The sequence below is a fragment of the Oryctolagus cuniculus genome, chromosome 18 (genome assembly GCF_051225735.1).
Source record: "Oryctolagus cuniculus isolate XC-2025 breed Fujian yellow rabbit chromosome 18, ASM5122573v1, whole genome shotgun sequence".
In the NCBI taxonomy this organism is placed as follows: Eukaryota; Metazoa; Chordata; class Mammalia; order Lagomorpha; family Leporidae; genus Oryctolagus; species Oryctolagus cuniculus.
In genome coordinates this window covers 17,550,113-17,576,934 of record NC_142884.1, presented here as the reverse complement: position 1 = coordinate 17,576,934, position 26,822 = coordinate 17,550,113, and the positions used below count along the sequence as shown (strand labels likewise).

At 56.7% G+C, this 26,822-nt stretch overlaps 1 protein-coding gene across 3 annotated transcripts; it reads left to right on the top strand.

Annotated features, from left to right (window-relative positions):
* The first annotated feature begins 102 nt into the window (after nucleotides 1-102).
* Nucleotides 103-25,172, top strand: SPINT2 (serine peptidase inhibitor, Kunitz type 2). Of its 3 annotated transcripts, XM_008257263.5 has the most exons (7): nucleotides 103-557; nucleotides 19,353-19,523; nucleotides 21,509-21,568; nucleotides 22,506-22,559; nucleotides 22,911-23,072; nucleotides 23,247-23,285; nucleotides 24,652-25,172. In XM_008257263.5, the coding sequence occupies exons 1-7, from the start codon at nucleotides 452-454 to the stop codon at nucleotides 24,816-24,818; spliced, it is 759 nt and encodes a 252-aa protein (XP_008255485.4). In that variant the 5' UTR covers nucleotides 103-451; the 3' UTR covers nucleotides 24,819-25,172. The 3 variants fall into 3 exon arrangements, with proteins under 3 accessions (XP_008255485.4, XP_089175355.1, XP_051702653.3); XM_089319229.1 differs by lacking the exon at nucleotides 19,353-19,523; XM_051846693.3 differs by lacking the exon at nucleotides 21,509-21,568.
* Nucleotides 25,173-26,822: the final 1,650 nt, after the last annotated feature.

Sequence of the window (26,822 nt, the reverse complement as noted above, 5' to 3'; positions counted from 1 at the left end):
GCGGCCCCAGGTGCACCGAGGGCGGGGGAGCGGCCGCCCAGGTGTCTGCCATCTGCGCCTGCGCCCTGCACGCTCCGCCCCGCCAGGTGCGCCCCGCCTCCCGCCTGGCTGGCTAACTTCTAGCTGCTTCCAGGCGTCCGCCATTGGCTTTGGCGCCCCCCGAGTGTCTGGGCGTGCGGCGCGATTAGGGACCAGGGAGGGTCGCGGGGTGTCGTTGGGGGCGAGCGCGGAGAGGGCCGAAGCGGTCGCGCGCGCTTTCGGTTTCCAAGGTCCGAGAACGGGCCTTGCCAGAGGCTTGCCCACTCCGCGGACCCTCGGGGGGCGCCGGCACCTGAGCGCGCGGCCCTCCACTGCGCGTGCGCGGACAGGGTCTTCGCGCACCTGATCGCGAGAGAGACCCCAACGGTCGCCGGCTTGAGGCCTCGCCTGGGCGTCCCGGGTGGAGCCGGTTATGGCGCAGCTGTGTGGGCCGAGGCGCTGCCGGGCGCTCCTCGCCCTGCTGGCATCGCTGCTGCTCTGCCGGGCCGAGGCGGCCGGCGGGGAGCGAAGCATCCACGGTGAGGACCCGGCGGGCGTCCCGCGGGGATGGGTGGCTGGGAAGCCGGAGGCGGGGTCCGAGGGGCGGGAGAGCTGCGCGGGGTGGGGGGCGACAGTGTGGCGTCCCGGAGCGCGGTGGAGCCGTCGGAGGGGGCCCGGGGGGAGGCCCGCGGGCTGCGGGGAGCAGGGGTCGCGGGCCGGGAAGGGGGCCCTTCGTGTGGCAGCGGGAGCCCGCGAAGCCGACCCGAAGACCGGATCAGGGGCCCTGGCGGCGGGGTTGGCGTCCGTGCCGGCCCCTTTGGGTGCTGGGCAGCGGCGTTCCGTGAAAGCGGTCTGGGTAGAGTGGGTGCCCAAGAAGAAAGGGGTGCCCAGCGGGAGCCGCACGGAGGAGGAGGAGGAGGAAGTTGGCTTCAGGGGCGAGGGCGAGGGTGAGGGTGGGCCCGAGCAGCTGGGCGTCTCCCTGTGCTGGGGCAACCTGAGCTGCCCCAGACTGGCACCAGCGGGTTCTGGGAACGGCTCTGGAAACAGGGATTCCTTGATCCCGCCACACTTAGAGGGTCCCTGCTGTGTGTCAGCGGTCTGCGGGCACAGACAAGCCAGGCTGCCGCATTCACAGTGCTTGGGTCCTAGTGGGAGAGGCAGGGCAAAGGACTGGGCCAGGGGATGCTTCAGCTCCGGTGGTCCCGGGAGCTCTCCCGCCAAGAGGGGAGAGCCGCGGGGCATCCTCGAGGATGGTGGAGCGCAGAGGCCTTGAAGCCCAACAAGCTTGGTTGTTTTTCCAGAAAAAGTCAGAGCCCCTGAGGCCGGAGCGGGAGTGGGGGGGGGGGGCGGCGGCGGGAGGTGGGAGGAGTGGGCAGGAGCCACAGGGCTGGGGAGGGGAGAGGGGGAGAGAGCAGGAAGTGAGTCTAACTCTTGGGGATTGGTTAGCTTCCCTGTGCCTGAAGCAGGAAAAACAAGACCTGGTGGAGAGAATTCACTCCTGGGGCCCAGGAATCGGGGGCTGGGGGTGTTGACCCCTCTTGTGGTCTGAACTGGAAATGGTGGCCCTTCTGCACTTTTTCGGTTGAAGTAATTTTCTTAAGTCTTATTTATCTGAAGGAGTGACAGAGAGAGAGAGAGGGAGACACAGAGCCAGGTCTTCCTTTCACTGGTCCACTCCCCAAATGGCCCAAACAGCTGGGCCTGGACCAGGCCAGAGCCAGGAACCCGGGACCTAAGGACCTGGGCTGCCATCTGCTGCTTTGCAGGTGCGTTAGCTGGGAGCGGAGTTGGAAGTGGAGTAGATGGGAATTGGAGGGACAGTGGAGTATGGGCGGCTGGCGTCGCAAGCCCAGGCTTAGTCTGCTGCCCCAACGCCGGCTCCCAGCCGAGGCAGCTCTGTGGGGTGTACCTTCCAGGTCCCCGGCTGTGACTCCAGCTGGTGCTTGCCCTGAGCTAGCTAGCTTTATCCTTGGAAGCAGGGTGATGGTGACTCTGCAGGCCCCGTCTGTCCGCGGTGGCCCCTGGCTCTGTGTGCCTGGCGGGACCTTCTGACCTCTCGCCAGTACTGCTGTGTGGCTGGTGAAGTTCTTATCTGAAGTGCTGTTTGTTGGAAGTCCGAACAGCTTAATCTGAGGCAAGAAACAGCTTTGACTTTTCCCCCTGTGCTGATTGCTGTGGTTTTCTGGCAGAGCAAGGTCAGCTAAGTGTGAGATGCTTCTCCAGCTGCGGGCTGCTGCACAGGTGCCGCCAGGCGAGTGCTGGAGAGAGAGAAGCGACCAGAGAATGTGTGCAGGGGACTTCGCAATGGTTGATTGAGGGATTCAATCTGAACACGGGCCCAGGGCCTGCAGGTGGCTGGGGTTGAGGTTCTGGGGGAATGCTCTAGGAAAACAGGGCACAGGGAGCAAGGTGCGGAAGGACCTGGGTCTGTCTCGGTGTCTCCGGGAGGTGGGGGACAAGGCCACTGCAGGCAGGGAGGGCAGGGAACAGAGGCCAGCATCGTCCACCTAGGTGTGGAGCCGTGCGGCCTGTGGCAGTGTCTACAGCTGCAGTTGGGGGCAGGGAGGAGGGGTGGGAGACCTGGCTCAGCAGGTGGTGCCTGGGAGTGGGGAGGAGAGAGGGTGGGGAGACTGTGCTGCGGGAGGGGGCGCCTGGGGCTTGTCCTCTGGGGAGAGAGCCTCCTAGAGTCCGGGGCAGGAAGGGTCAGAGAAGGAGGCGGGCAAGCCGCGGGTTCCAGTCCTGGCTGCTCCACTTCCAACCCTGCTCCCTGCTCATGCACCTGGGAAGGCAGCAGAAGATGCCCAAGTGCTTGGGCCCCTGCACCCACGTGGGAGACCCAGAAGTTCCAGGCTTTTGGCTTCAGCCTGGCTCAGCCCTGGCTGTTGTGGTCATCTGGGGAGTGATCCAGCAGATGGAAGAATCGCTCTCTCTGTCACTCTGCCTTTCAATAAATAAATGAATTTTTTTTTTAATGGAAAGAACGTACAGGAAGAGATTGAGGAAGTGAGAGATGTTGCTGAAGATAGGTCTTGAGTCCGAGAGGGCCCAAGAGTTGGGAGAGGGAGATGGGCTGTTGGGGATGAACACCAGCTCAGGGCTGTGATAGCGTCCCCGGACGGTGTAAGCCAGTGTGGCCAAGGCTGCTTGCGGTGGACGGAGGGCAGGGTGGTTGGTGGCTGCCCTGGACACATGGGCTTGGCCCCTGGTGTCCTGACTCCAGACAGCTGTGGAGGAGAGAGGGAGAACTGAGCTTGTGTTTGTGTTGGAAACTGTCCGTTCCCAGGAGGCCTCGCGCTGCCTTGACGTGACTTACAGTTTCTGGAATTGGAAATTTTTTAATGTAAAAATTTGGTTTTTGACTTTTCCTGAAAATTATGAAGATCTGGTGGAACCAGACCAGAACGCGGCAGCCTGTGTTGCCACGTAGCTTTCAAGGGTGGCTTGCCTCCCTGGACAGGACCTCTGTGTGTCCCCGTCCGTAGCGTGCCACTGGCCTCACTCGGTTCCGTTGCCTGCCTGCCCTGTCTCTGGGCCTTTGGGTTGTGACCACCCCCCACCTTAAGAATTTGTTTCATAGGGGCCAGCGCTGTGGGCTATGGCGTAGCAGGTTAAGGTGGAGTCCCATCTGGCTCCTGGCTTCTGGCTGGCCCAGCTCTAGCTGTTGTAGCCATCTGGGAAGTGAACCAGCAGGTGGAAGATATTCTGTCTCTCTCTCTCTCTCTGCCTTTCAAATAAATTAAAAAGAGTTTGCTTCATTTGGTAAAAGATGGGGATAGGTGCCACCTGTTGCACTGTGTGTGTGTCACTGCTATCCCAAGAACCCTTTTCCCGGTCATTGCAAAAATGCCCGATTTTTCCCTCTCTCCCCGAGGTGGTGAATCCCGGAGGAGCAATGCAAGGCCCAGTAATGTATTTTCTCTTCAGAGCAGAACTGCAAAAATTCCTTTAGGAGTGGTCAGGTGTGGCTCCTGCCGCCCGCAGCTCTGAGCCTGGCCTTGGGCATCCGGGCTTGTTAATGTTTACTTGGCGCCTGGTCCTTTGTGGATTGTTCTTGGGAATTTCCACTGGCGCCCGGACAGCATTCATTCCAGAACCTCTAGTACGCTTCCAGGCAGTCCTCCGTCTGCATTCACCTGGGTTAATTATAGCTTCCCCAGAACCCTAACTAAGCGGATGACTCCCCGCATGGCTCTGGTCAGCTGGTTGGTCATCCTCTTTCCCTTCCTCCTCACGCCCGGAGGTCAGAGGTAATATAACAGGTCGAAGCCAGAGTTGGTGATGAGTGGGGGTGCTCCCAGGCAGCGTCTGCTGCTGTTCTGTCCCTGGTGGGGGCCACGCCTGCCCTACTTGCTGGCAGGACAGTTTGAGAGACCGATTGAGTCAGCACGTATGTGCTGAGTGCCCACCAAGTGCTGGACACCATTTTTGGCTTTGAACCAGACAGCCCGCCCTCCCCCATTCGTGGCTGGTGGTCCGTGGGAAGAGGATCGTGTACGGCAAACCTGAACAGGAGTCTGTGGGCGAGTTTCAGAAAGTTCACGCAAAGCAGTTGTTTATCCTGGGGCCCCAGGGAGGCCTGGGTTGGCTTCCCAGCTCCAGCTCCTGACTCCAGCTTCCTGTCAGTGCAGGAAGGCAGCAGTGATGGCTGAGGTCACTGGGCTTCTGCCTCCCATGTGGGAGACCTGGGTTGTGTTCTTGTTCCTGGCGCCCCAGCCCCAGCGGGTGTTTGGCGAGTGAAGCAGGGGATGGGAGCGAGCTCTCTGGCGCTTGCTGTCTGCCTCTCAAAAGAAAAAACTCCATGAATTTCAAAATTATTTATACCAAAACTTGATTCCATTTTTCCATGAAGTGGGTTTTTTTTTTTTTTTTTAAGATTTATTTATTTGAGAGGCTGAGTTAACAGAGAGAGGTCTTCCATCTGCTGGTTCATTCCCCAAATGGCCACAACAGCCAGAGCTGAGCCAGTTCGAAGCCAGGAGCCAGGAGCTTTATCTGGGTCTCCCACGTCAGGGCAGGGGCCCAAGCACTTGGGCCATCTTCTGCTTTCCCAGGCCACAGCAGAGCTGGATTGGCAGTGAAGTGGCACCTGTAAGGGATGCTGCCTCTGGAGGAGGAGGTGGCTTTGCCTACTATGCAGGCGCCAGGCCCTCCACGAACTTTTTGAAATGTCCTTGTCTGGTCGTCAGGGCTATGGAGAGAAGTACAGTGAGGGTTGGCGAGCCCAATCTGCAGCCGTGGCCTTCTGAGACCCAAAAGAACGGGAGGACCTTGCCTTCAGTGCCCTGAGGGAGAGTGGCCCCTGCACCAGAAGCCAGCATTTGAGAGCTGGGCAGAGAAAGCCGACTTCTCTTTCACCCTGCCCCTTTCTCAGTTTACCTAGCTGCCATTCTGCTATTCCTGCCACGCCTGCTGGCTTCAGGTGGTTGGCCAGGCAGCCAAGCCTCTGTTTACTATGACCTGAGGCTGACGAAGGAGGACCTGTAAGGGATGATGGCCTGTGACTCATGGGGGTGGGGGAGAGCCCTGCAGGGGTCACACGAAATGACTTCATTAACCCCAGGTGGCGGCGCCTGCTGGGCACATGACTAACAAGGTGACCCCAGCAGCAGAGCATGGATTGTGGATGTCACAAGTGGTGTTTCCCAGGTGGTATTTTATTTTATTTTATTTTATTTTATTTTATTTTATTTTATTTTATTTTTGATTTATATGACAGGGAAAGAGAAAGGTCTTCATCTCCTGGTTCACTCCCCAGATGCCCAATTGGCTGGAGCTGGGCCAATCTGAAGCCAGGAGCCTCAGTGTCTCCCATGTGGGTGCAGGGGCCCAAGCACTTGGACCATTGTCCACTGCATTCACAGACCATAAGCAGAGAGCTGGATCGGATAAGGAGCAGCTGGGACACGAACTGGTGCCAGTATGGGATGCTGGTGCCTCAGGCAGAGGCTTAGCCTACTGCACCACTGCACTGGCCCCGAGAACCATCTCCTGTCTGTTGGTTCACTTCCTGAGTGGCTCCAATAGCCAGAGCTGGGCTGATCCAGAGCCAAGAGCTTCTTCCTGGTCTCCACATGGGTACAGGGGCCTAAGTACTTGAGCCAGCTTCCACTGCGTTCTCAGGTATATTAGCAGGGAGCTGGATCAGAAGTGGAGCAGCCAGGACTTGAACTGGCTCCCATATGGGATGCTGGCGCTGTAGACAGCCGCTTTACCCGCTATCCCGGGTGGTTTCTAACAGTATCCTTTTGGAAACTCCCTATGCAGAAAAATTGAAGCATGGATTCTAAGGCCCAGCAACTTTGGGCTTAATTAATGTGAAGTTTATTTGAAAGACATTTTTATTGAAAGCTATTTTAGAAATGAGGACGAGAACTTAGATGTTGTACACACCAGTGTTTGAGGTGGAAACCAGTTCTTTTCTGGGTCCTGGATTCATGGCTTCTGGAGCCCAAGAACTTTTTCTGAAAGGCAGAGTTAGAGTGGAGAGAGGCAGACATCTTCCATCCACTGCTTCACTACTCAGATGGCTGCCACGGCTGGGGCTGGGCCAGGCTGAAGCCAGGAGCTTCTGCTGGGTCTCCTGTGTGCAGGGGCCCAAGCACTTGGGCCATCTTCTGCGGCTTTCTCAGGGGGCATTAGCAAGGAGCTGGCTCAGAAGTAGAGCAACCAGGACTTTAACTGGCACCCATATGGCATGCCTACATCACAGGCAGTGGCTTAACCCTCTGCACCACGGCCCCAGTGCCGGAAGTCCCTCAGTTTTCCTACAGTATTTTGCTGCTGTCCCAAAGCCTGCCATTTACGGTCGAGGAGGTATTAGAAAATACTAGACGGTGTAATGCGACTTCCCAAAGGGTCACTCTGCGTTTTTTCTGTCATATTAATGTCCTGGAGCTGTTAGGAAAAATAGGTCTAAAATGGCTGTTTGGATGGTGCTGAGAAAAAGGTTGAGAAACAATATTCTAGGGAGAGGGCTGTTCGCTTCATCAGTGTCAGAAAATGATCCGTGATTTGCAAAAGGTTAAGAACCTGCAGATGTGAATGAACAGCAGGTGGTTCCGTGAAGGATGGGGACTGCTCGCTCCGGCCATGTTAGTCACAGCTGGCCGGGCTGGAGGGGGGGAGGTCAGGGCGGCAGCGGTGCTGTGCAGTGCTGCTGTGTGAGGAAACGCACACTTTTATATCTAAAGCAGCAGGGTTTATGAGTGCAATTTCAGTCGGTCTCGTGGTTCTAAGTGTTCTTTCCCCATAAATACCTGGGGATTATTTTAAAGCTTCTGATTTGCTTGTCCTAAAAGTGATGACATCCAGACACCTGGACCTAGAAGAGATAGGTAGTTAGCAGTTGTGTATACTGGGAACAGAAGCCCTCAATGTAGGCCTATCACACTGACCAGAACAGATGGATTTATAGGTCGCCATAAAATAAGACAGTATAAAGTAAATGCCAAGTTTGGCATTTGGCTTGGGAAAATTCAGAGGCCCAGCTTCCTCTCGGGTGTTCAGTGCCTCTTCCCTCACAGAGCTTTCCTGTCCTCGTTCTGCAGCGGCCAGGTACTAAAATCCAGGTGGGTATCTAAAGCGTGGTTTCTCCTACCCTAGGTGCTCTGCCTCCCTGGCCCCTGCCTTGTACTGGAGTGGTGCAGGATTAGGTATAGGATTTGATCTGCCTGGCACGTAGGCCTTGCCACTGTCTCACCCTGGGGGAGGTGAGGGTGCAGGTCGCCTGAAGCTTTGCAGGTGGTGCCGCTGGGCGGTTGGAGCATCAGTTTATCGTGAGCTTGTGCTAACCGTGTGTCCTGTTGGCCACCTTATTTGGTTGGACTTTTCAGTGAAACACGTCATCCTTTATCTTCATTCCACTGTCCTTGTGTTAGTCCAGTCTTCATAAAAATGCACTATCTACTATTTGTTAAAAGCTTTGTGCCAAAAATAGTTTTAAATGGTTTATTTTGGGGCGGGCGCTGTGGTGTGGAAGGCTGCGCCTCCTTCTGCAGTGGCGGCATCCTCTGTGAGTCCCAGCTGCTCCACTTCCCATCCAGCTCCCTGCTAATGCACCTGGGAAAGCAGCAGAGGATGGCCCAAGCGCCTGGGCCCCTGCACCCACACAGGAGACCAGGAAGGAGCTCCTGGCTTCGTATCAGCCCAGCTCCAGCTGTTGCAGTCATTTGGGGAATGAACCAGCAGATGGAGGATCTCTCTCTGTATCTCTGCCTTCAAATAAATAAGTAAATCTTTGTAAAAAAAAATTATTTTATCTGAAAAGCAGAGTGACACAGAGGGATCTTCCAGCCACTGGTTCATTGCCCAAATGGCCCAACAGCCAGGGCTGGGCCAGGCGGAAGCCAGGAGTTTCATTCCGGTCTCTCACGGAGGTGGCAAAGGCTCAAGTACTTGGCCTATCTTCTGCTTTCCAAGGCCCATTCCCAATTCAGGGAGCTGGATTGGAAGCTGAGCAGCCAGGACTTGAACCTGCGCTCATAGGGGATGCCAGTATTGCAAATGGTGGCTTAGCCTGCTGCGCCACACTGGTGCCGTGCCAGATAATATTGAAGGCACTTAAAATGATTAAAATCCAAAACTCCTTTAATCTTCACAGCACTCTTATAATATTGGTACTCTGTCAGAGAACCCACCTCCTCTTTTTTTAAGATTGATTTTATTTATTTGAAAAGGCAAGAGTTACAGGACAGATCTATCTATTTTTTTTTAATTAATTTATTTATTTGAAAGAGTTACAGAGGCAAAGAGAGAGGTCTTCCACCCACTGGTTCACTCCCCAATTAGCTGTAACGGCCGGAGCTGCGCCAATCTGGAACCAGGAGCTTCTTCCAGGTCTCCTACGTTGGTGCAGGGTCCAAGGGCTTGGACCATCTTCCACTGTTTTCCCAGGCCATAGCAGAGAGCTGGATTGGAAGTGGAGCAGTCAGGACTCGAACTGGTGCCCATATGGGATGCCAGCACTGCAGGCGGAGGCCGTCTCGCTCTGGGGTGGGCGGCCCACTCACAGGATTGCCCGTCTCCCCGGCATTGCCAGCTTTTCTCCCCAGCCCACGGATCATTCCCTCATCAGAGCTTGGCCTTCTCCGGGTCTCTAGAATCTGCATGCTTTTGGTTTTTGGATGAGCCAGACTTGGACGTGGGGTTTATTCCTCTTTGATGCACATGTTCTGTGAATGGGAATAAATGGGAAAAGAAGTCCAGGGAGATAAGGACAAGTGCCCCAGGGGATGCCGGGCCTTCACAGGACCACCGCCCTGTCGTAGGTTGTCTTATCTGCCCCACGCACTGCTGCCTTGCGTCACTCACCTGTACCAAAGCCTGTGGACATTGCCGTTGAGACTTGCGTGGCTTCGAGACCTTTGAATGTAGGGTGTGACTGTCGTGTCTTATCTGTGTAATTTTCATTTCCACTCAAACGAGTCTTGTTGCTCCAGCCTGGACCTCCTGAAGGGCAGGGACCAGCATTCCCAGGGAGTGGGCCTACTGGACCCTGGACAGTTGCAGCCTGCACTGCTGCGGGCCTCAGGGTGACTTGGGGGCACACCCTTTCAGTCTAAAAGCTGTCTTGGTGCAGACAATAAATTGTATAGTCACCGTTGTTACACACGAGTTACCCACCAAACATGTGTTACTTAGTGTTTGCTCAAGAGACTAGGCAGTTTAGTATATTCGGTTTTATTTACCACATAGTTGATATATTTTGTTTTAACTGAAAAAAATGTATGCAAACAAAAAGGACCATAATTCACCTCTGTGACCCTTTTTTATAGAAGGCTTTTATTTAGTAGATATGAATTTCACAAGTACAACTTTTGGATTGTAGCGGTCGCTGGGATGCATTCACAGGGTTGGAACACAGAAGCCGTTCTCAGTGCTGCGGATGACGAGGAGTGACTTGTGTGCACGTAGAGCGGCAGGGAGTATATGGGAAACCTTTGAGTTTTGTTGTGAACCCAGAGCTGCACTTTAAAATTTGGAAAAAAAAAGAAAAAAGGAAAACCGTGGAAGCCTGTCAAAAGTAGAGCTGTGCGTGTGTCTGCGTTTTTTTTTTTTGTTTGTTTGTTTGTTTTTTAAGAATTATTTTATTTATTTGAAAGACAGAGTCACAGAAAGAGGTAGAGGTCTTCCATTCTGCTGGTTCACTCCCCAGATGACCACAACGGCCAGAGCTGTGCCAATCCGAAGCCAGGGGCCAGGAGCTTCTTCACTCTCCCACACGGATGCAGAGACCCAAGGAGTTGGGCCATCTTCCACTGCTTTCCCAGGTCATAGCAGAGAGCTGGATCAGAAGTGGAGCAGCGGGACTAGAACCGGTGCCCATACGGGCTGCAGGCTGGGGCTATAACCCACTGTACCACGGCGCCTTTTTTTTTTTTTTTTTTGCCCATGTTCTTTGAAACTCTTGAATTGAGTGACTCTTAAGAGCTCTCTTTGTGGTATCTTTTTTTTTTTTTTAATAGATTTATTTATTGGGGCTGATGCGGTGGCTCAGTGGTCAAACCGCCATTTGCAACATTAGGATCCTATATAGGCACCAATTCAAGTCCCAGCTGCTCCACTTCCAATCCAGCTCACTGCCAATGTACCTGGAAAAGCAGCAAAAAATGGCCCACGTGCTTGGGCCCCTGCACCCATGTGCAGTTAGAGGGAGGGACAGATCTTCCGTTCACTGGTTCATTCCCTAGATGACTGCATTGGCCAGGCTGAAGCCAGGAGTCAGGAGTTTCTTTGGGGTCTCCCACATGGCTGGCAGGGCCTTAGTACTCGGGACATCTTCCGTTGCTTTTCCCAGGCCATTAGCAGGGAGCTAGACCTGAAGTGGAGCCGCCGGGACTCAAAGTGGATACGTGGGATACTGGCTTCGCGGGCAGCGGCTTTGCCAGCTGTTCCACAACACTGGCCCCTTGGCCCCCCACTTTTTCTTCCTGAAGATAGTTGAAAACAAAAGAATGCTTCATGACACCAAATTGTGTCATGAAGGCACAATTTTGTTTTCTCTTTTTAGATTTATTTACTTCAAAGGCAGTTAGAGAGGGAAAGACGGAGAGAGAGGTCTTCCATCTGCTGGTTCACTCTCCAGATGGCAGCAATGGCCAGAGCTGGGCCAATCCAAAGCCAGGAGCCAGGAGCTTCTATCCAGCTCTCCCACGTGGGTGCAGGGGTGCAAGGGCTTGGGCCATCTTCTGCTTTCTCAGGCCATGGCAGAGAGCTGGATCGGAAGTGGAGCAGCCGGGACTCAAGCAGCACTCCTATGGCATGCCGGCACTGCAGGTGGCTGCTTAACCCACTACGCCGCAGTGCCGGCCCGGGCACAGTTTTCGACATACATACACTTCTTTTACCACATTTGATTAAAGAACTTCAGGTCCTTAACATCAAGGTTCGTACTTGAGCTACAACAGTTTGCTAGCTGTGAGTCAGAGTTTCAGCTGCTAGCTCTTGTGTCCGCTGGTCGGCATGTAAACGACACTGGCGCAGGGTCCCACTGGCTCATGGGGCTTGGTCCTGCACGACTGCAGCTTGCCCACAGCAGAGCTTGTGGTTGTGCTGCTGCCCTCCTGTCTCCCTGTGATAAACTCTGCCAGTTCATGAAACTGGATGGCAGAGGGAACTGGTCCGAATAGACAGTGCAGCCGGGGGAGGGGCGGATGGCGGCGCTGGGAGTGAGGTTGCAGGGGATCGTGAACAGCGCGGCTCCGGTCCGCTGATGCTGCTGCCATTTGAGAGCCTCTGGAAACGCAGCCAGGGCCGCTGGCTGAGGGCGTCCCAGAGGGGAGGCGTGTGGCTGTGGCACTGAAAGAGCCGAGGATAAGGTGTCAGAAGCTGACCCGAGTGCAGAGAAGCGTTTGTTGGTGGCTGCTGGGAGTGGCTTGGTGATGGTGCTCGCTCCGTGTCTAAGCAGGATGGGGAGGCGGCCACAGCTCAGTTCCAGCTCGGCTTGGCAGTTGTTTTGCAAAGAAATTGAACACTTTGATTTCTTTTAGGAGATTTATTTATGTGTTTGAAAGAGTAACAGAGAGGCCGGTGCTGTGGTGTAGCAGGTAAAGCTGCTGCCTGCAGTGCCAGCATCCCATATGGGTGCCAGTTCTAGTCCCGGCTGCTCCTCTTCCAATCCAGCTATCTGCTATGGCCTGGGAGAGCAGTAGAAGATGGCCCAACTCCTTGGGCCTCTACACGGGCATGGGAGACCTGGAAGAAGCTCCTGGCTCCTGGCTTTGGTTCAGCTCAGCTCCAGTCATTGTGGCCATTTGGGGAGTGAACTAGTGGGTAAAGACCTCTCTCTCTTTCTCTGCTTCTGCCCCTCTGTAACTCTGACCTTCAAGTAAATAAATAAAATGTAAAGAAAAGAAAAAATAATAACAGATCTTCCACCTGCTGGTTCACTCCCCAAATGGCTGCAGTGACCGGGGCTGGGCCCAACCGAAGTCAGGAAGGAGCCTCTTCCAGGTCTCCTGTGGGTGCAGGGACCCAGGACTTGGGCATCCTCTGCTGCTTTCCCAGACCATTGCAGAGAGCTGGATCGGAAGAGGAGCATCTGGACTCAAACTGGTGCCCATATGGGATGCCGGCACTGCAGGCTGTGGCTCAACCCGCTGTGCCACAGTGCCTGCCCTGTGAATGCTTTGACTCTCACTTTTTTTAATGTCTTAACTTAAAACGTACTAAATAAATAGGTGTTTTATATTTATAACCAACAGAGTTCTTCATGTTTTAACAGAAAAGTTGTCATTCTCCCTGTTGATTCCACGGTTGCTCTGTGCGATCTTGTGTTGTGCCCAGCAGCTGCTGCCTGTGCCCGCTCTTGGCTCTTGATAGAAAAATGTTGCTGGCTAAGCCCCGGGGAAGACGGGTGGTGGGAGTGACCGAGGGAGGCCCGGCTCGTGGGGTGCTCCAGGCTTTTCCAGCTGGGCCTTTGGTGAGGCAAGAAGCCCTGAGCTGAAGTTTGCCTGGGAGCAAACGTTTGTCAGGGACTAGAACCCTAGGAAAAGTATTTTGGCTTGCTTAAAAGTGCGTTTACCGACCTGTGCTGTGACATAGAGGGTTAGGCTGCTTTCTGCCATGCCGGCATCCCATATGGGCACCGGTTTGAGTTCTGGCTGCTCCACTTCCAATCCAGCTCTCTGCTGTGGCCTGGGAAAGCAGCAGAGGATGGCCCAAGTGCTTGAGCCCCTGTACTTGTGGGAAACCAGAAGGAAGCTCCTGGCTCCTGGCTTCAACCTGGTCTAGCCCTGCCAATATGGCCATCTGGGTAATGAGCCAGGGTGGAAGATCTCGGTTTCTCCTTCTAACTCTGCCTTTCAAATAAAAAAGTTCTTTTTTTTTTTTTTTTTTTTTTTTTTTAAGTGCCTTTACTCTGAACAGGACATGAAATGAATAAAAGAAAATAAGTTCGAAGTGGATGTTAACTTTAAGGAGAGAGAAGGTGGGGTTGAAGTGAGGGGCATACAGAGATATGTAAGAATCTGTGATAGCTCAGTCCCTTAAAAATGTGCGAATTGAGGGGTGGATGTGCACAGCATTTTGGTCACTGCTCGAAATAGCCGCATCCACGTCGGAGTGCCTGCTTCCAGTCCTGGCCCCTCTGCTGCTGGTGAGCTGCCCGCTGTTGTGCACCCTGGGTGCAGTGGGTGATGGCTTCAGTCCTTGGGTCCTTGCTCCCCAAAAGGGAAACCTGGCTTGAGTTCCAGGCTCCTGGTTTTGACCTAGGCCCAGCACCAGCTGTTGCAGATATTTTGTTAGTGAATGAGCCAATGGAAGACCTCTCTGCCTCTCAGATAATGAAGATGAAATTTTTAAGTGTTAACTGTGGTCATTGTGGCACAACAGGCTAAGCCACTTGCTTGGGGTGTCTGCCTCCCACATTGAAGCACTGGTTCAAACCTTAGCTATTCTGCTTCTGATCCTGCCTTTTTTTTTTTTTAAGATTTGTTTATTTTAAAAGCAGAATTAGAGAAAGAGAGAGATCTTTCATTGGCTGCTTTACTCCCCAAATGATTGCAACAGCTGGCATTGGGCCAATCTGAAGCCAGGGAGCCAGGAGCTTTTCCCAGATCTCCCCCGTGGGTGCAGGGGCCCAAGAACTTGCGTCATTTTCCACTGCTTTCTCAGACACATTAACAGAGAGCTGGATCCGAAGTGGAGCAGCCAGGAATTGAACTGCTGCCCATATGGGATGCTGGCGCTGCAGACTGAGGGTTAACCTGCTGCACCACTGCATTTGCCCCTGATCCCCCCCTCCCTTTTTTTAAGGTTGATTTATTTGAGAGGTAGAGTTACAGACAGTGAGAGGGAGAGACAGAGGGAAATGTCTTCCATCCACTGGTTCACTTCCCAAATGGCTGCAACGGCTGGAGCTGCGCCGATCCGAATCCAGGAGCTTCTTCCAGGTCTCCCATGCGGGTGCAGGGACCCAAGGACTTGGGCCATCTTCTGCTGCTTTCCCAGGCCACAGCAGAGAGCTGGATTGGAATTTGGAGGAGCAGCCGGGACTCGGACCGGCGCCCATATGGGACACCGATGCCGCAGACAGAGGCTTAGGCTACTAAGCCACAGCACTGGCACCAGATCCTGCTTCTTAAAAACCTGCCTGGGAAGGCATGGAAAGGCCTGAGTACTTAACATGAGACCCAAATGGAATTCCTGGCTCTTGGTTTTTGCCAGGCCTAGCCCTGGGTGTTGTGGACATTTGGAAAGCGGCAGGGGGGAGGTCTTGTCTCCTTTTCTATCACTCTTCCTTTTAAATAAATAAATCTTTAGGAAAAAAACATGTTTAATGTTAGAATTGGAAAAAGCTGAAGAGTAGATGCCCCGGCGTTATTGCCTGTACTTTCCGTACGTTTGAACTATGCCATTCAAGTGAACGCACTGCGGAGCAGGTGCAGCGGCAGCCGGGCATAGCTTAGGGAGTGCCTGGGGTCCGAGAGTGCGTAATGTCCTCGTGAGGAGGCGGCAGCAGGTGAGTCCAGCCGGCTGCCTACCAGTGAGGCTGCGCGAGCCTCGGCTGGCGCCTGCACAGCCAGGGAAACCTGTTTCCCTGACTTCATTCCCGAAGACCAGTCCGCGCTCAGTTTTGCAACAGCTCATGTTCAGAACGCCTGCCAGGAGTCTGTCAGTTGGGTTCGTATTTCAGAGAATGTGTGAGTTTTTTACCACTTCTGACGGGATTCCAGAGTATGTTACCGTTCCCTGTCAGGGAGAGTTCCCCTTCTGCTTCATGAATTCTCCAGTATACCCAAATATGGCTTCCTTCAGTTCACCTGTCTCGGTTACTTGCGATTTGGACACATTTAGACAAAGTGATTTTGCCTTAGCAATTGAGAGCACAGAAGTAGGACTTGAAACCTATCTGAAACATTTTTCACTGTTGCTTCCCAGTGCTATTCCAAGACCAATCATTTCTCGATTATTTTATCATCTCTTAATAGGATTGCTCATTGAGGAACAGCTTCCTGAAAATGGGTTCGGGCAGAGGCGCCTGGGCCGCGGCCTGTCCGTTAAGGGGGACTGAGCAGAGGCACACACAGGGCCCGGAGACTGAGGCAGGCCCTGCGAGTGTGGAATTTAGGCAATTCCGGGGCTCTGTGTTCCCGCTCAGGGCCGTTGATTCATGGTTTTTCTTTTGGTCAAGATTGGGGGGGGGGTCCTTGTGTTAGCACCTGGGCCCCCCCAAGACTCAGCGTCCTCATCTGAGAAGCAGGGTTGCTGCCACCCACTCTCGGTCCTGCTGTGGCCGTGGAAGCGCGTGTGCGATGTGCCTGCGGTGTGAGCCGTGGGGGCAGGGCTCTGCCTGTGGCTCAGCTGGGGGCTCTTGTCTCCTGGTGCTCCTGGTTTTGGTCTGGATCTGCCACAGTGCTCCAGTTGAGGCAGGTGACAGCCATGACAGCCACCTGAGTACCACAGAGCCTCTGGCTTCCTGCAGAGGCTCCCTGCAGGACAGCGCCAGAAGTGGTGGCACTGCTGCGGCGTTGTCCCCCGAGAGGCGTAGGTGAGCAAGCGCAGTGCCCGATGGCGGCCTCGGCGCTCTGCACCCCTGCTGAGGAGGATCTGGTGGAGTTCGCGTGAAGAGAGCCAGGGCGCAGCGAGTAGAGAGAGGTTTGTCCTTTGTAAGAATTTTCAGATACACATAAAAGAGTGGGAACAGTTCAGGAACCCCCAGGTACCATCAGCCAGCTTCAGCGGTACGCGTTCTGTCTTCCACGATTCCTGTCTTAGTCCACGTTCCTCAGGACGGATCTCACTGAGACAGCAGGGTGGCCCTCCTCTTCCCCCAGCCCAGCACATGTGAGCCGCCATCTGCAGACAAAATGGCTTCCCAGGCCTGCAAGACTGGTCGGAGGCAACAGCAAGTGTGTGTACAGGAAGTGTGTCCGGGCAGGCTGTGAGCACCTGGCTGGTGGCGCCCTGCCCAAGCTGTGTGCTGGCAGCTGCCTGGCAGGCACAGCCAGCTTGCCTTGGTCCGAACAGCCTGCTCTGTGTGCACTTGCTGTCTGGGGTGCTGTGTGGGTGAACAGGCCACTCCGTCTGCCAAGGGTCGGTTTGCTCAGTGTAGACGAGTCAGCAATGCCGTGGTTCCGTGTGTCTCGAGGGCTCTGTTAGCTGCGGTCAGCATGCCCGCTGGTGCTGAGCAGACACTGGAAAGATGCGCGCCAGGTCTGGGCAGTGCCACGGTGGATTCATCAAGGTGACGGCCACCCAGGCCTTGACGGGCTGTTTTTCTCTTGCTCTTCCCATGTGCTGAGGCTCCGCACCCCATGCAGAGCGTGTATCTGGCTGTGAGAAGCTAGCCCCCCGCTTCATTCTGCGGTGTGGGCGCTGCTGGTTCCTCTAGCTGACCTGGGCTGCGTCGGGCTCTCCCTCGGGTTTTTCTTTGTTGTGGTTGTGCTGTAGTTCACCTGTTGACGGTGTATAAGTCCTCTCTGTGACCAGAGTGACCCAGGGCCCCAACAGAGCTGCCCTGCCTCTGTGGCCCTGGAGAACCCCTGCCTTGATGATGTTTGTGGGGCCAGAGCGAGGCCCTGGGGGGTCCTCCTTGTCTGGTCTTGTTGGTGGCAGCTGTGTGGGCTGGGCAGAAGCATGCACCAGGGGACTCCTGCTGGTCTGCTCTGGGACCTTTGGCTCACCAGGAATACCTGCTGCACGTGTCCTCCCAGCTGGTTCTGCTGAATGTGTTACAGGCAGAAGGTACTCCTGGGTTTTAAAATTTACCATTAAATCGCTCATTTTAAGTATAAGATTTGGGGCCAGTGCAGTAGCATCCTGGGTAAAGCAGCCATCTGCACTGCTGGCATCCCACGTGGGCACCAGTTGGAATCCCAGCTACACCACTTCAGTCCAGCTCCCTGCTAATGTGCCTGGGAAAGCAATGAAAGATGGCCCAAGTCCTGGGCCCTTGTACCTATATGGGAGACTCGGAAGAAGCTCCTGGCTTTGGCCTGGCCCAGACCTGGCCATTGCAGCCATTTGGGGAATGAACCAGGAGGTAGAAAATCTCTCTTTCTCTCTGCCTCTACCTCTCTGTAACTCTGCCTTTCAAATAAATAAATCTTTTTTAAAAGATCCAAAGACATTTGTGCAACCGCCACCACAGTCCAATTCTAGAGCATTTCCATCCCCCAAAAGTCCTGGTGCCCACCCACCCCAGCACCATGCAGCGCCTGTCTGCGTCCTGCCTCTGTTGGTTTGCCTTTTCTGAATAGAATTGGTTTCATTCAAATGAAAGGTTCAGATACATGGCTTTTTAATGAAGATTAATTGATTGATCGTTACTAAAGCAAAGTAACAGAGAGAAAGGGAGCTCTTATATCTGCTGGTTCCCTCCCCAAATGCCTGCAGCAGCCCAGGCTGAGCCAGCCTGGAGCCAGGAGTCTGGAGCCCCTCTGGGTCCCACAGGTGGGTGGCAGGGGTGCTGTCACCTGCTGCGTCCCACGATGCACATTAGCAGGAAGCCGGATCGGCAGTGGAGCCGGGACTGGAAGCAGGCTCTCAGAGGGGTGTGGGCATCCTAAGTGGCGCCCTCACTGCTGCGCCAGGTGCCGCCCTGAGCGTCCACTCCTCGGGTCCTCCAGGAAGGGGCTCAGTTGGTGCAGATGACACCTCTAGCACATGTTCATCTTTAGCTTTCTTTTTTTTTTTTTAAAGATTTATTTATTTATTTGAAAGTCAGAGTTACACAGAGAAAGGAGAGGCAGAGAGAGAGGTCTCCCATCCACTGATTCACTCCCCAGTGGGCTGCAACGGCCAGAGCTCTACTGATCTGAAGCCGTGAACCAGGAGCCTCCTCCGGGTCCCCCATGCAGGCACAGGGGTCCTAGGACTTGGGCTATCTTCCACTGCTTTCCCAGGCCTCCACAGAGAGCCGGATCAGAAGCAGAACAGCTGGGACCCGAACCAGCGCCCACTGGGATGCCGGCACTGCAGGTGGCGGCTCCTCCTGCCATGCCACAACCCCAGCTCCTCATCTGTAGCTTTTTTTTTTTTTTTTTTTTTTGACAGGCAGAGTGGACAGTGAGAGAGAGACAGAGAGAGAAAGGTCTTCCTTTGCCGTTGGTTCACCCTCCAATGGCCGCCGCTGCAGCCGGCGCACCGCGCTGATCCTGGCAGGAGCCAGGAGCCAGGTGCTTTTCCTGGTCTCCCATGGGGTGCAGGGCCCAAGCACCTGGGCCATCCTCCACTGCACTCCCTGGCCATAGCAGAGAGCTGGCCTGGAAGAGGGGCAACCGGGACAGAATCCGGCGCCCCAACCGGGACTAGAACCCGGTGTGCCGGCGCCGCAAGGTGGAGGATTAGCCTATTGAGCCACGGCACCGGCTCCTCATCTGTAGCTTTTTAAGACAGTGCGCCGACCTTAGTCTCGTGTAGGCCGTCTGGCTGGGATTTTGTAATACTCTTTTGTTTCCCTTTTCTCAGAATAAGGAAATCCCAGGCCAGTGTGTAGACGGGCGCCGTCCTGGAGTGGAGCAGGCGTACTGAGCTGCCTGTGGCCTGGGTGTGAGTGGGGAACTGGAGTCGGGGGCTGCTTCCTGGGGCTCTTGTAGGGATTTCAGGGTGAAGTGGCCTGGGAGGACAGGGGGCAGCCTGCAGGGTCCCGGCATCTGCTGTGCCTCTCACAGTCACACCTCTGGGCAGAGGTGTCCGTCTTCGCTCAAGGGACAGGGACAGAAGCAGTGGCAGGTGCAGTACAGCTGGTAGCGGGGCTGGCGTGTCTGTCAGGAGGAAGGAATCGCCGCAGCCAGGGCCCCGTGGCTCTAGGGAACTTCTCAGAGGACCTGGGAAATGGTGAGGCCCTCCCTGGTCAGGACTGCCCCACACTCACAGTTCTGCCTGTGTTTCAGACTTGTGCCGCGCTTCGCAGGAGGTGGGGCGATGCCGGGCCTCCATCCCCCGGTGGTGGTACAACGCCACCGCCGGGTCCTGCCAGCAGTTTGTGTATGGTGGCTGTGAGGGGAACGACAATAACTACCAGAGCGAGGAGGAGTGTCTCGAGAGGTGCGCTGGCGTCACAGGTGAGCGCGTCTCGGAACTCTGTGCTGTCCAGAGGCGGGCTGTCCGCTGCGCGTGTGCGCCTTCTGTCCCATGCTGGTCTCCACGGCCGCACTCAGGCCAGGCCGCCGCCTTGCTCCCTGGGTGCTTGGGGTTTTCTCCTCTGGGACAGATGACCTGAGAAGCCCACTCAGCCAGGTGAGGAGTCGCCTTCCAGCGGGAATGGGTGTCCTGGCATGCAGCCTGCTCGCGGCCCTCACCGACAGGGGCTCTGTGGGATCAGCCGTGCCTGGAACCAGCGGGAGCCCCAGCAGTGGACCTGGCTCCACGGGAGCTGGGGCAAGGAGAGGAGGCCCTCTGGGGCCTGCTCATGCACTCGATCCCGAGAGCTGGGGCTTTGGTGCCCTCTCCCGACGTGAGTGTGATTTCCGGCTCTCTTCCTGACACCCTGGTGCTGGGCCCCTGGCGCGCTCCGCACGCTGCTGGCAGCTGTGAGCCCTGCACGTACCCCCCCCAGCCTGCTGTCTGCACTCGCTGGGATCGCTCTCGGCTTTGAGCTGTGCACACAGAGAGCAGAGAAGCTGTGACGGAGGAGAAAACGGGGATGGCCCTGGCTGGACCCCAGGGTGAGGCCCACAGCACTGTGCCCCGAGCTGGGGCAGCTTCAGGTCATCACGGCAGGGCCTTCCCCTTGCGGGGTGACGGCAGCCCCGCTGGACGGGGACTGAGGGAAGGGTGCGTGGTGTTTCCGTGTCACCAGCTGTGAGGATTTTGCCGCCTCTCCTGTGCGCTCCCCATGAGGCGCCAAGTAGCGCAGACACCTGCCCGGGCTCAGGGCGGGACAGCTGAACACGGCAGAGGCGCTGGGCGCCGAGGCAGACTGCCGCCCGGAGCCGGGAGGTGCTCACCTTGAGGGCCACGCAAGCCCGTTTGTCTGCCTCAGCGCTGCTCCCGCGCGTCCGTGGGGAGAACAAGTGCCTGAGCAGCCGTCGCTGCAGTCCTTGGCTGGCGCCTTCTGCCTGGGCAGGCGAGCTCTGTGGGGAGCCAGGGAGCGAGGATGGCAGTGCATGAATCCATGCCGGAAGCCGGAACCGCCCAGGGTCCAGACACTCCCGTCCCTGGGCCTGCGCCTTTTCTCCTCCGAGCCAGCCTCTTGGCAGGGGCAGAACAAGAGGAGCTGCCTGCAAGGGGACTGTTAACGTCAGGTTAGGCCAGCCCGGGCTGGTCCCTGGGACCAGTGGGGGGCCCCGAGTCAGGGTTCCCTCCCTTCCTGGCTGGCTGGTCTCTCCACCCCTGTTTAACTTGTGGGGCTGGGAGGGGTCAGTGAACTGACCACGCTGTCCACTGTGAAGTGTATTGTCCAGGAATAGTCAGTGCATTCTCACGTGCACCCCTTAGCTTTTTTAATTCTGTGGATGAGTAGATACAATTAGATTATTTGACCTGCAAGTCTGTTTTGATTCCCTTCTGGTTGATTTTTTTTTTAATAGTTATTTATTTATCTGAAAGGCAGACTTAGAGAGAGAGAGACATCTTCCCCTATCTGCTGGTTCATTCCCCCAAATGGCTACAGTGGCCAGAGCTGAGCCAATCTGAAGCCAGGAGCTTCTTCTGGGTCTCCCATGTGGGTGCAGGGGTCCAACCACTTGGGCCATCCTCCACTGCTTTCCCAGGCCACCAGCAAGGAGCTAGATTGGAAGTGGAGCAGCTGGGACTTGAACTGGTGCTCAGAGGGGATGCTGGCATGGCAGGCAGCGGCTTAACCCACTGCACCTCAGCACTGGTCCCCTTCCAGTGAGCTTCAAGTTTGATCCTCAGAGGCCATCCTGGTTCCGTATCTCTGAGTGTGGCAGGCATGCTGTGGTCTAGTCTGCCTTGAAGGCCCCAGGTAAAGCAGAAATGGGAGTGGCCATGAGAGGCACAGCTGCTCCGAGACCGCATTCAGAGTTTTCATTGGGCGGTCTCGGGACGGCTGTGCTCACTGTGTGGTTTGTTTATCCCCTTGCAGAAAATCCCAGTGATGAGGAGGTCACCAGCAGGAATGGAGCTGACGTCTCTGTCCCGAGTGGTAGGTTCTTGACAAGGGCCCATGATGGTGGAATGAGGCCCCACGTGTGGTAGGGGGAGGCCACTTGGGAGTTTGGGATTGCAAAAGCCTCCTGCCTCCTGCTTCTGTGCCCTGAGATGCAGCAGGCTAAGCCCAGGCCCCCAGCCTCCTACCTCCTGCTTCTATGCTCTGAGACGTAGCAGGCTAGGCCCAGGCCCCCAGCCTCCTACCTCCTGCTTCTGTGCCCTGAGATGCAGCAGGCTAAGCCCAGGCCCCCAGCCTCCTACCTCCTGCTTCTATGCTCTGAGACGCAGCAGGCTAAGCCCAGGCCCCCAGCCTCCACCTCCAGCTTTCCTCTGTGGAGGGGTTCTCTGGGGCTCAGGCCCCCACCCTGCCCTCTGGGCTGCTGGCTGCGCTTGCGGCCCCCCCCCCCCCATTCCGCCTCCTCTGCTCCTCGTTGTCACTGCTGTCTCCTCCCTGCTCCACGGCCGGCCTTGATTGCGCTCTGTGTCAGCTTGCTTTGTAGTGCTGGTGGCAGCCGCCCCTGCCTCCTTTATGCTTAAAGGACTCTGCATCGGGAGCCTGGGGTGAGTGGTCCCGATGCAAGTAGCGTACATACCCTGAGGGGCCAGCCCGGCTCTCCCAAAGGCCGTCCCCGGGGAGCGGGTCCTGCCAGGCCAGTGGGACAGACCGCGAGGGCACAGACACCAGCACCCCTACAGCAGGCCGAGGTCGGTGGCTGTCGGGATGCTTCAGAGTCCGGCTGGAATGACTTCGGTTCAGCCCGGCCAGGAGCTGTGTGACTGTCCCGGCCTTGCTTTGCCTGGGTCCGCGTTTACTCCCTGGCGGGGCGCTCTCAGCTCACCCAGAGCACCCGGGGAGGGGTGGGAGAGAGCCTCCCCGTGCAGCCGTGTGCCGTGTGCGTGCCCGCCTCCTGACGCACGTGTTTGTGTTTCAGTTTCCAGGAGGCAGGATTCGGACGACGCCTCTGGTGATGGCTTCAGCTATGAAGGTATATAGCTCCGGAACTTTCTCTGTGGGCGCTAGGCAGGGCTTCGGGGCGGCTCCCTGGGGCCGAAGTTGGGTGGCAGAGTGCTGTTCTGGTGTCCCCTCACCAGCTCTGGCTGAGGGCTGTGTGGAGTGAGGGTCCCAGGACAGAGCCCCCGGAGTCCAGTGCGTGCAACGTGCCGAGAGCCGTGCTGGCACACAGCGAGGTGTCAGAGGGTGGAGAGCAGACTGCCAGGTGCTTGGGCCGTGTCTGGCCGACAGCCTCTACCAGACGGCAGCCCCTCCGCTGGCCACCAGCCCTCTCCTGGGTCCTGCTGATCTCTTCCCGGGGCTCCCTTTCCCTTGCTCCCTTTAGAATACTGCACTGCCAAGGCAGTCACCGGGCCCTGCCGTGCGGCCTTCCCGCGCTGGTACTTCGATGCTGAGAAGAACTCCTGCGACAAGTTCATCTACGGAGGCTGCCGTGGCAACAAGAACAGCTACCCGTCCCAGGAGGCGTGCATGGGCCGCTGCTTCGGTGAGCCCCCCGCCCCGGGATGCCTGGCTTTGGGACCCCGCTGGGCTGGTGGCCTCCGCCCCCAGAGTGGGTAGGGGCCCTCGGGAGGAGCTCCCTGGTGGGTGCGGGCCCCACGGCCGAGCCTTCCTGGTCGGTGCAGCTCTGTGCTCACCTCGGCTGTGTGTTCTCTTGCAGGCAAGCAGGGGTACCCTGCCCTGCCCACTAGCAGTAAAGGTGAGTGGCCCTGCCCCCCCCCCCGACCCCTGCCCCTGCCCCTGCCGGCCTTGCCAGAGCTCGCTGCAAGCCCCGCTGCGCTGCTGTAGCTCAGGTTCTCCCAGACACGTTGCCTTTCACTAACACATCTTTTAGGTGGAAAAAATTTCTACACAAGACTGGGAAGGCACTTGGAACACATGGGGGTGTTTGTCCCGCCCAGCAGTGTACACAGCGGGGGCAGGGAGTGAGTCAGACACACAAGGCCGTCCCATCCTGCAGCTGGGGCGGGGTAGGGGATCTGGGGATCTGTCGCCCACAGGCCTGAGGCTGGCCCCGAGCTAGGCTGGGTCTCTGCAGCATGGGGTGGGGGTGGGAAGGGTCTTCACAGGTGACAGGAGGGGGCCATATGAGCTACGGACCAGTGCTGTTGTCCCCAAGCAGTCTGGCCTGACGGGGAGGCTGGCGTCCTCCCGCCTCTGTCTCTGAGGCTGAGTTGTGGACGTGGGTTGGCACAGAGGACCTGCCACACCGGTTTGGCCTCCTCTTGACCTGTTTCTGAGCCAAGACTTGGCCTGCAAGGCTGCCCCCTCGTGAGTGCGGGGACAGTGTCCCCGGCAGGGGCGGGGGGAGTAGTGCCCGGAAGGGGCCTGGTGTGGGGCTCGGCCTCAGCCCCACCTGGTAATACAGCACCTTGAGCTGCCTGGTGGGATGGACTGGGGCAATTAGGAGCAAGAGGGATCCTCCCGGCGCTGCCCCGCCAGGCTTCATTCCACAGGCGGCCGTCTCAACAGACACACACACACACACACACACACAGGCACTGCGTGACACACACATAAATACAGGCACCGTGTGAGACACACACCCACACTCAGAGGCACTGCATCAGACACACACACACACACTCACACCGGCACTGCCCTCCCCCAGGCTTCATTCCACAGGCGGCCGTCTCAACGGACACACACACACACACACACACAGGCACTGCGTGACACACACACACATAGGCACTGCGTGACACACACGTAAATACACACAGGCACCGTGTGAGACACACACACACGCACACCGGCGCTGCCCTCCCCCAGGCTTCATTCCACAGGCGGCCGTCTCACACACACACACACACCACACCCCACCACCTGCAGGTCACATGTGTCTTTATTGCAGCCCAGGGTGTATGCGAACACAGCCATCGGGGTTGGGGTCTACGTTCGCCCAAGAGGGGAGTGGTTTTCACACCTGCTGGCCTCTGACTGCTCTGCAGGCTGCCCCGGGCGGTGGCGGGGGCTTCTGATTAAAATGAACACAGGCCGCCGCTCTGTGCACCTAGTGGACCCTGCCGTGCCACCGTGGCCTCACGCGCCCCTCTTGCCCACAGTGGTGGTCCTGGCGGGGCAGTTCATCATGGTCCTGATCCTCCTCCTGGGAGCCTCTGTGGTCTGCCTGATCCGGGTGGCGCGGAAGAGGCAGGAGCGCGCCCTGCGCACTGTCTGGAGCTCCGCGGACGACAAGGAGCAGCTGGTGAAGAGCACGGGCGTCCTGTGAGCGCCCGAGCCGGCGCGGGGCGGACTGTGTGTCCCGACAGAGCCGTGCGAGCGGCGTGCTCTGCGCTGCTCGCCCGTGGCTCCGAGTCCCTGGCAGGCGGTCTGGCAGCGGCCAGTCGTGTCCTTGTCCGCGTCCTGTCTTTCCTCCAGGGGTGGTGGCCTTGGCTCGCGTTGACTCCCGTTGTCTCCTTTCCCATCACAGACGTGATGTTTTCATAGCTGCTTCATTTGTGTGATTCATGTTTTTTTAAGTAAGCAAAAGCTGAGGGTTTTTTTTTTATTAGGATTCTGAAAGGAAGAAAATAAATTTAATTAAAAGGGCCTATCCTTTTAAAATAAATTCCTTTCAACACGCGCTTTGTTGCTCTGTGAGACTGCTCATTTCAGCTCCGCCAGAATCGTCACAGGGCACTGGGGTGCCCATCAGAGAAGCAGGCCCGCAGGACGTGCTCCGCGGCGAGGTGGTGTTCATGCGACTGAGTGCCGGGGACGCTTCAGCGGCCGGCACCCGCCCTGCGCCTGGTGAACTCTGGTGCGCACTTACCTGTTTCTAAAAATCCTGACCACCACCACTGAGTGGACTTGACTTATTTATTTGGGAGGTGGAGAGATGTACAGAAAGCGAGCGAACTCACATCTGGTTCATGTCCCGGATACCCACAGCGGCAGGCCTGGCCCAGGCTGTGACCGGGAGCCAGGACCTCAATCCAGGAGTCTCATGTGGGAGGCAGGGACTCGGATTTTGAGCCCCTCCCAGGGTGCACAGGAGCAGAAAGCTGGACTGAGTCACTGGAGCCAGGAGTCGAACGCCGGTGCTCTGCTGTGAGATGGCTGAACACCTGCCCGTGCTGAGCGTGGCCACGCCACTGCCGGCTGGCTCAGTTGGGCGGGTTTTGCCCCTGGAGCTCTCACCCAGGCCATCTCTCGGGGTTTGCAGCAAGCAGCGTGGCACAACGTGGCAGGTCCCGAGCCCACTGCGTGAGCACGTGTGCACCTCCTTGGTCTCTGCCCTCGATTCACCCCCGTCTGACCCTTCGAGGGAAGGTTGAGGCTTCTGCCAGCATTTCTGAGACAGTGCCGGGCTGGCATCTCAGCCCATAAATAAAATAATGCCGATCTCAGACCCAGCAGCTGGGTGGAAGCCAAGCTTGGGACTTGCTGGGGGATTGTCAGCCCCTTGGAACCTCCCAAAGGGTGACCCATCGGGATTCTGAGGGGCTGGCATGGTAGTGCAGCAGGTGAGCCGCCTCTTGGTGACACTTAGGTCCCGTGTGAGGAGTGCCAGTTCAAGTCCTGCCTGCTCTCCGGTCCGACTCTGCTAATGCTCTGGGGAAGGCAGAGGGTGGTGGCCGAGAGCATGGGCCTGTGCCGCCCACGTGGGAGATCCGAGGGAGTTCATGTCTTCTGGCTTTGGCCTGGCCCAACCCTCGTCCATGCAGCTATTTGGGGGATGAACCAGCTCATGGTTCTCTGTTACTCTGCCTTTCAAATAATAAATCCTTTTTAAAAAGCTGGCATTGTGGTATAGTGGGTAAAGCTGCCGCCTGCAGTGCCAACATCCCGTATGGGCACTGGTTTGAATCCCGGCTGCTCCACTCCAATCCAGCTCTCTGCTGTGGCCGGGGAAGGCAGTGGAGGATGGCCCAAGTGCTCGGGCCCTGCACCCATTTGGGAGGCCCGAGAAAAGCTGGCTTCCTCGTCCAGCCCCAGCCGTTGTGGCCATCTGGGGAGTGAGCCAGTGGGTGGAAGACCTCTGTCTCTCCCTCCAACTCTGCCTTTCAAATCAATAAACAGTTTTTTTTCCTGAGTATTTGTATCCCAGAACGTCAAGGGCCAGAACCAGGTTGGTGGGGGTTAACGGCCAGTACGGTGCTTCTGTCTGGTGGGCACACAGCCTGGCAGCGAAGGGCTGCAGCCCCCATCGGAGAGCTTGGATCCAGGGCCCGGCTCTGGCTGCTGCCGCCAGCCTCATGCCAGTGCCAAAGCCAACTGAAGTAACTGGGTC

What these genes read in the sequence shown, in the direction of transcription:
- SPINT2 (XM_008257263.5), top strand. Translation starts at nt 452, where the DNA reads ATGGCGCAGCTGTGTGGGCCGAGGCGCTGCCGGGCGCTCCTCGCCCTG. An exon ending in CGGGGAGCGAAGCATCCACG is followed by an intron (nt 558 to 19,352) that starts GTGAGGACCCGG and finishes CCTGTGTTTCAG; the next exon opens with ACTTGTGCCGCGCTTCGCAG. An exon ending in CCTGCCCACTAGCAGTAAAG is followed by an intron (nt 23,286 to 24,651) that starts GTGAGTGGCCCT and finishes TCTTGCCCACAG; the next exon opens with TGGTGGTCCTGGCGGGGCAG.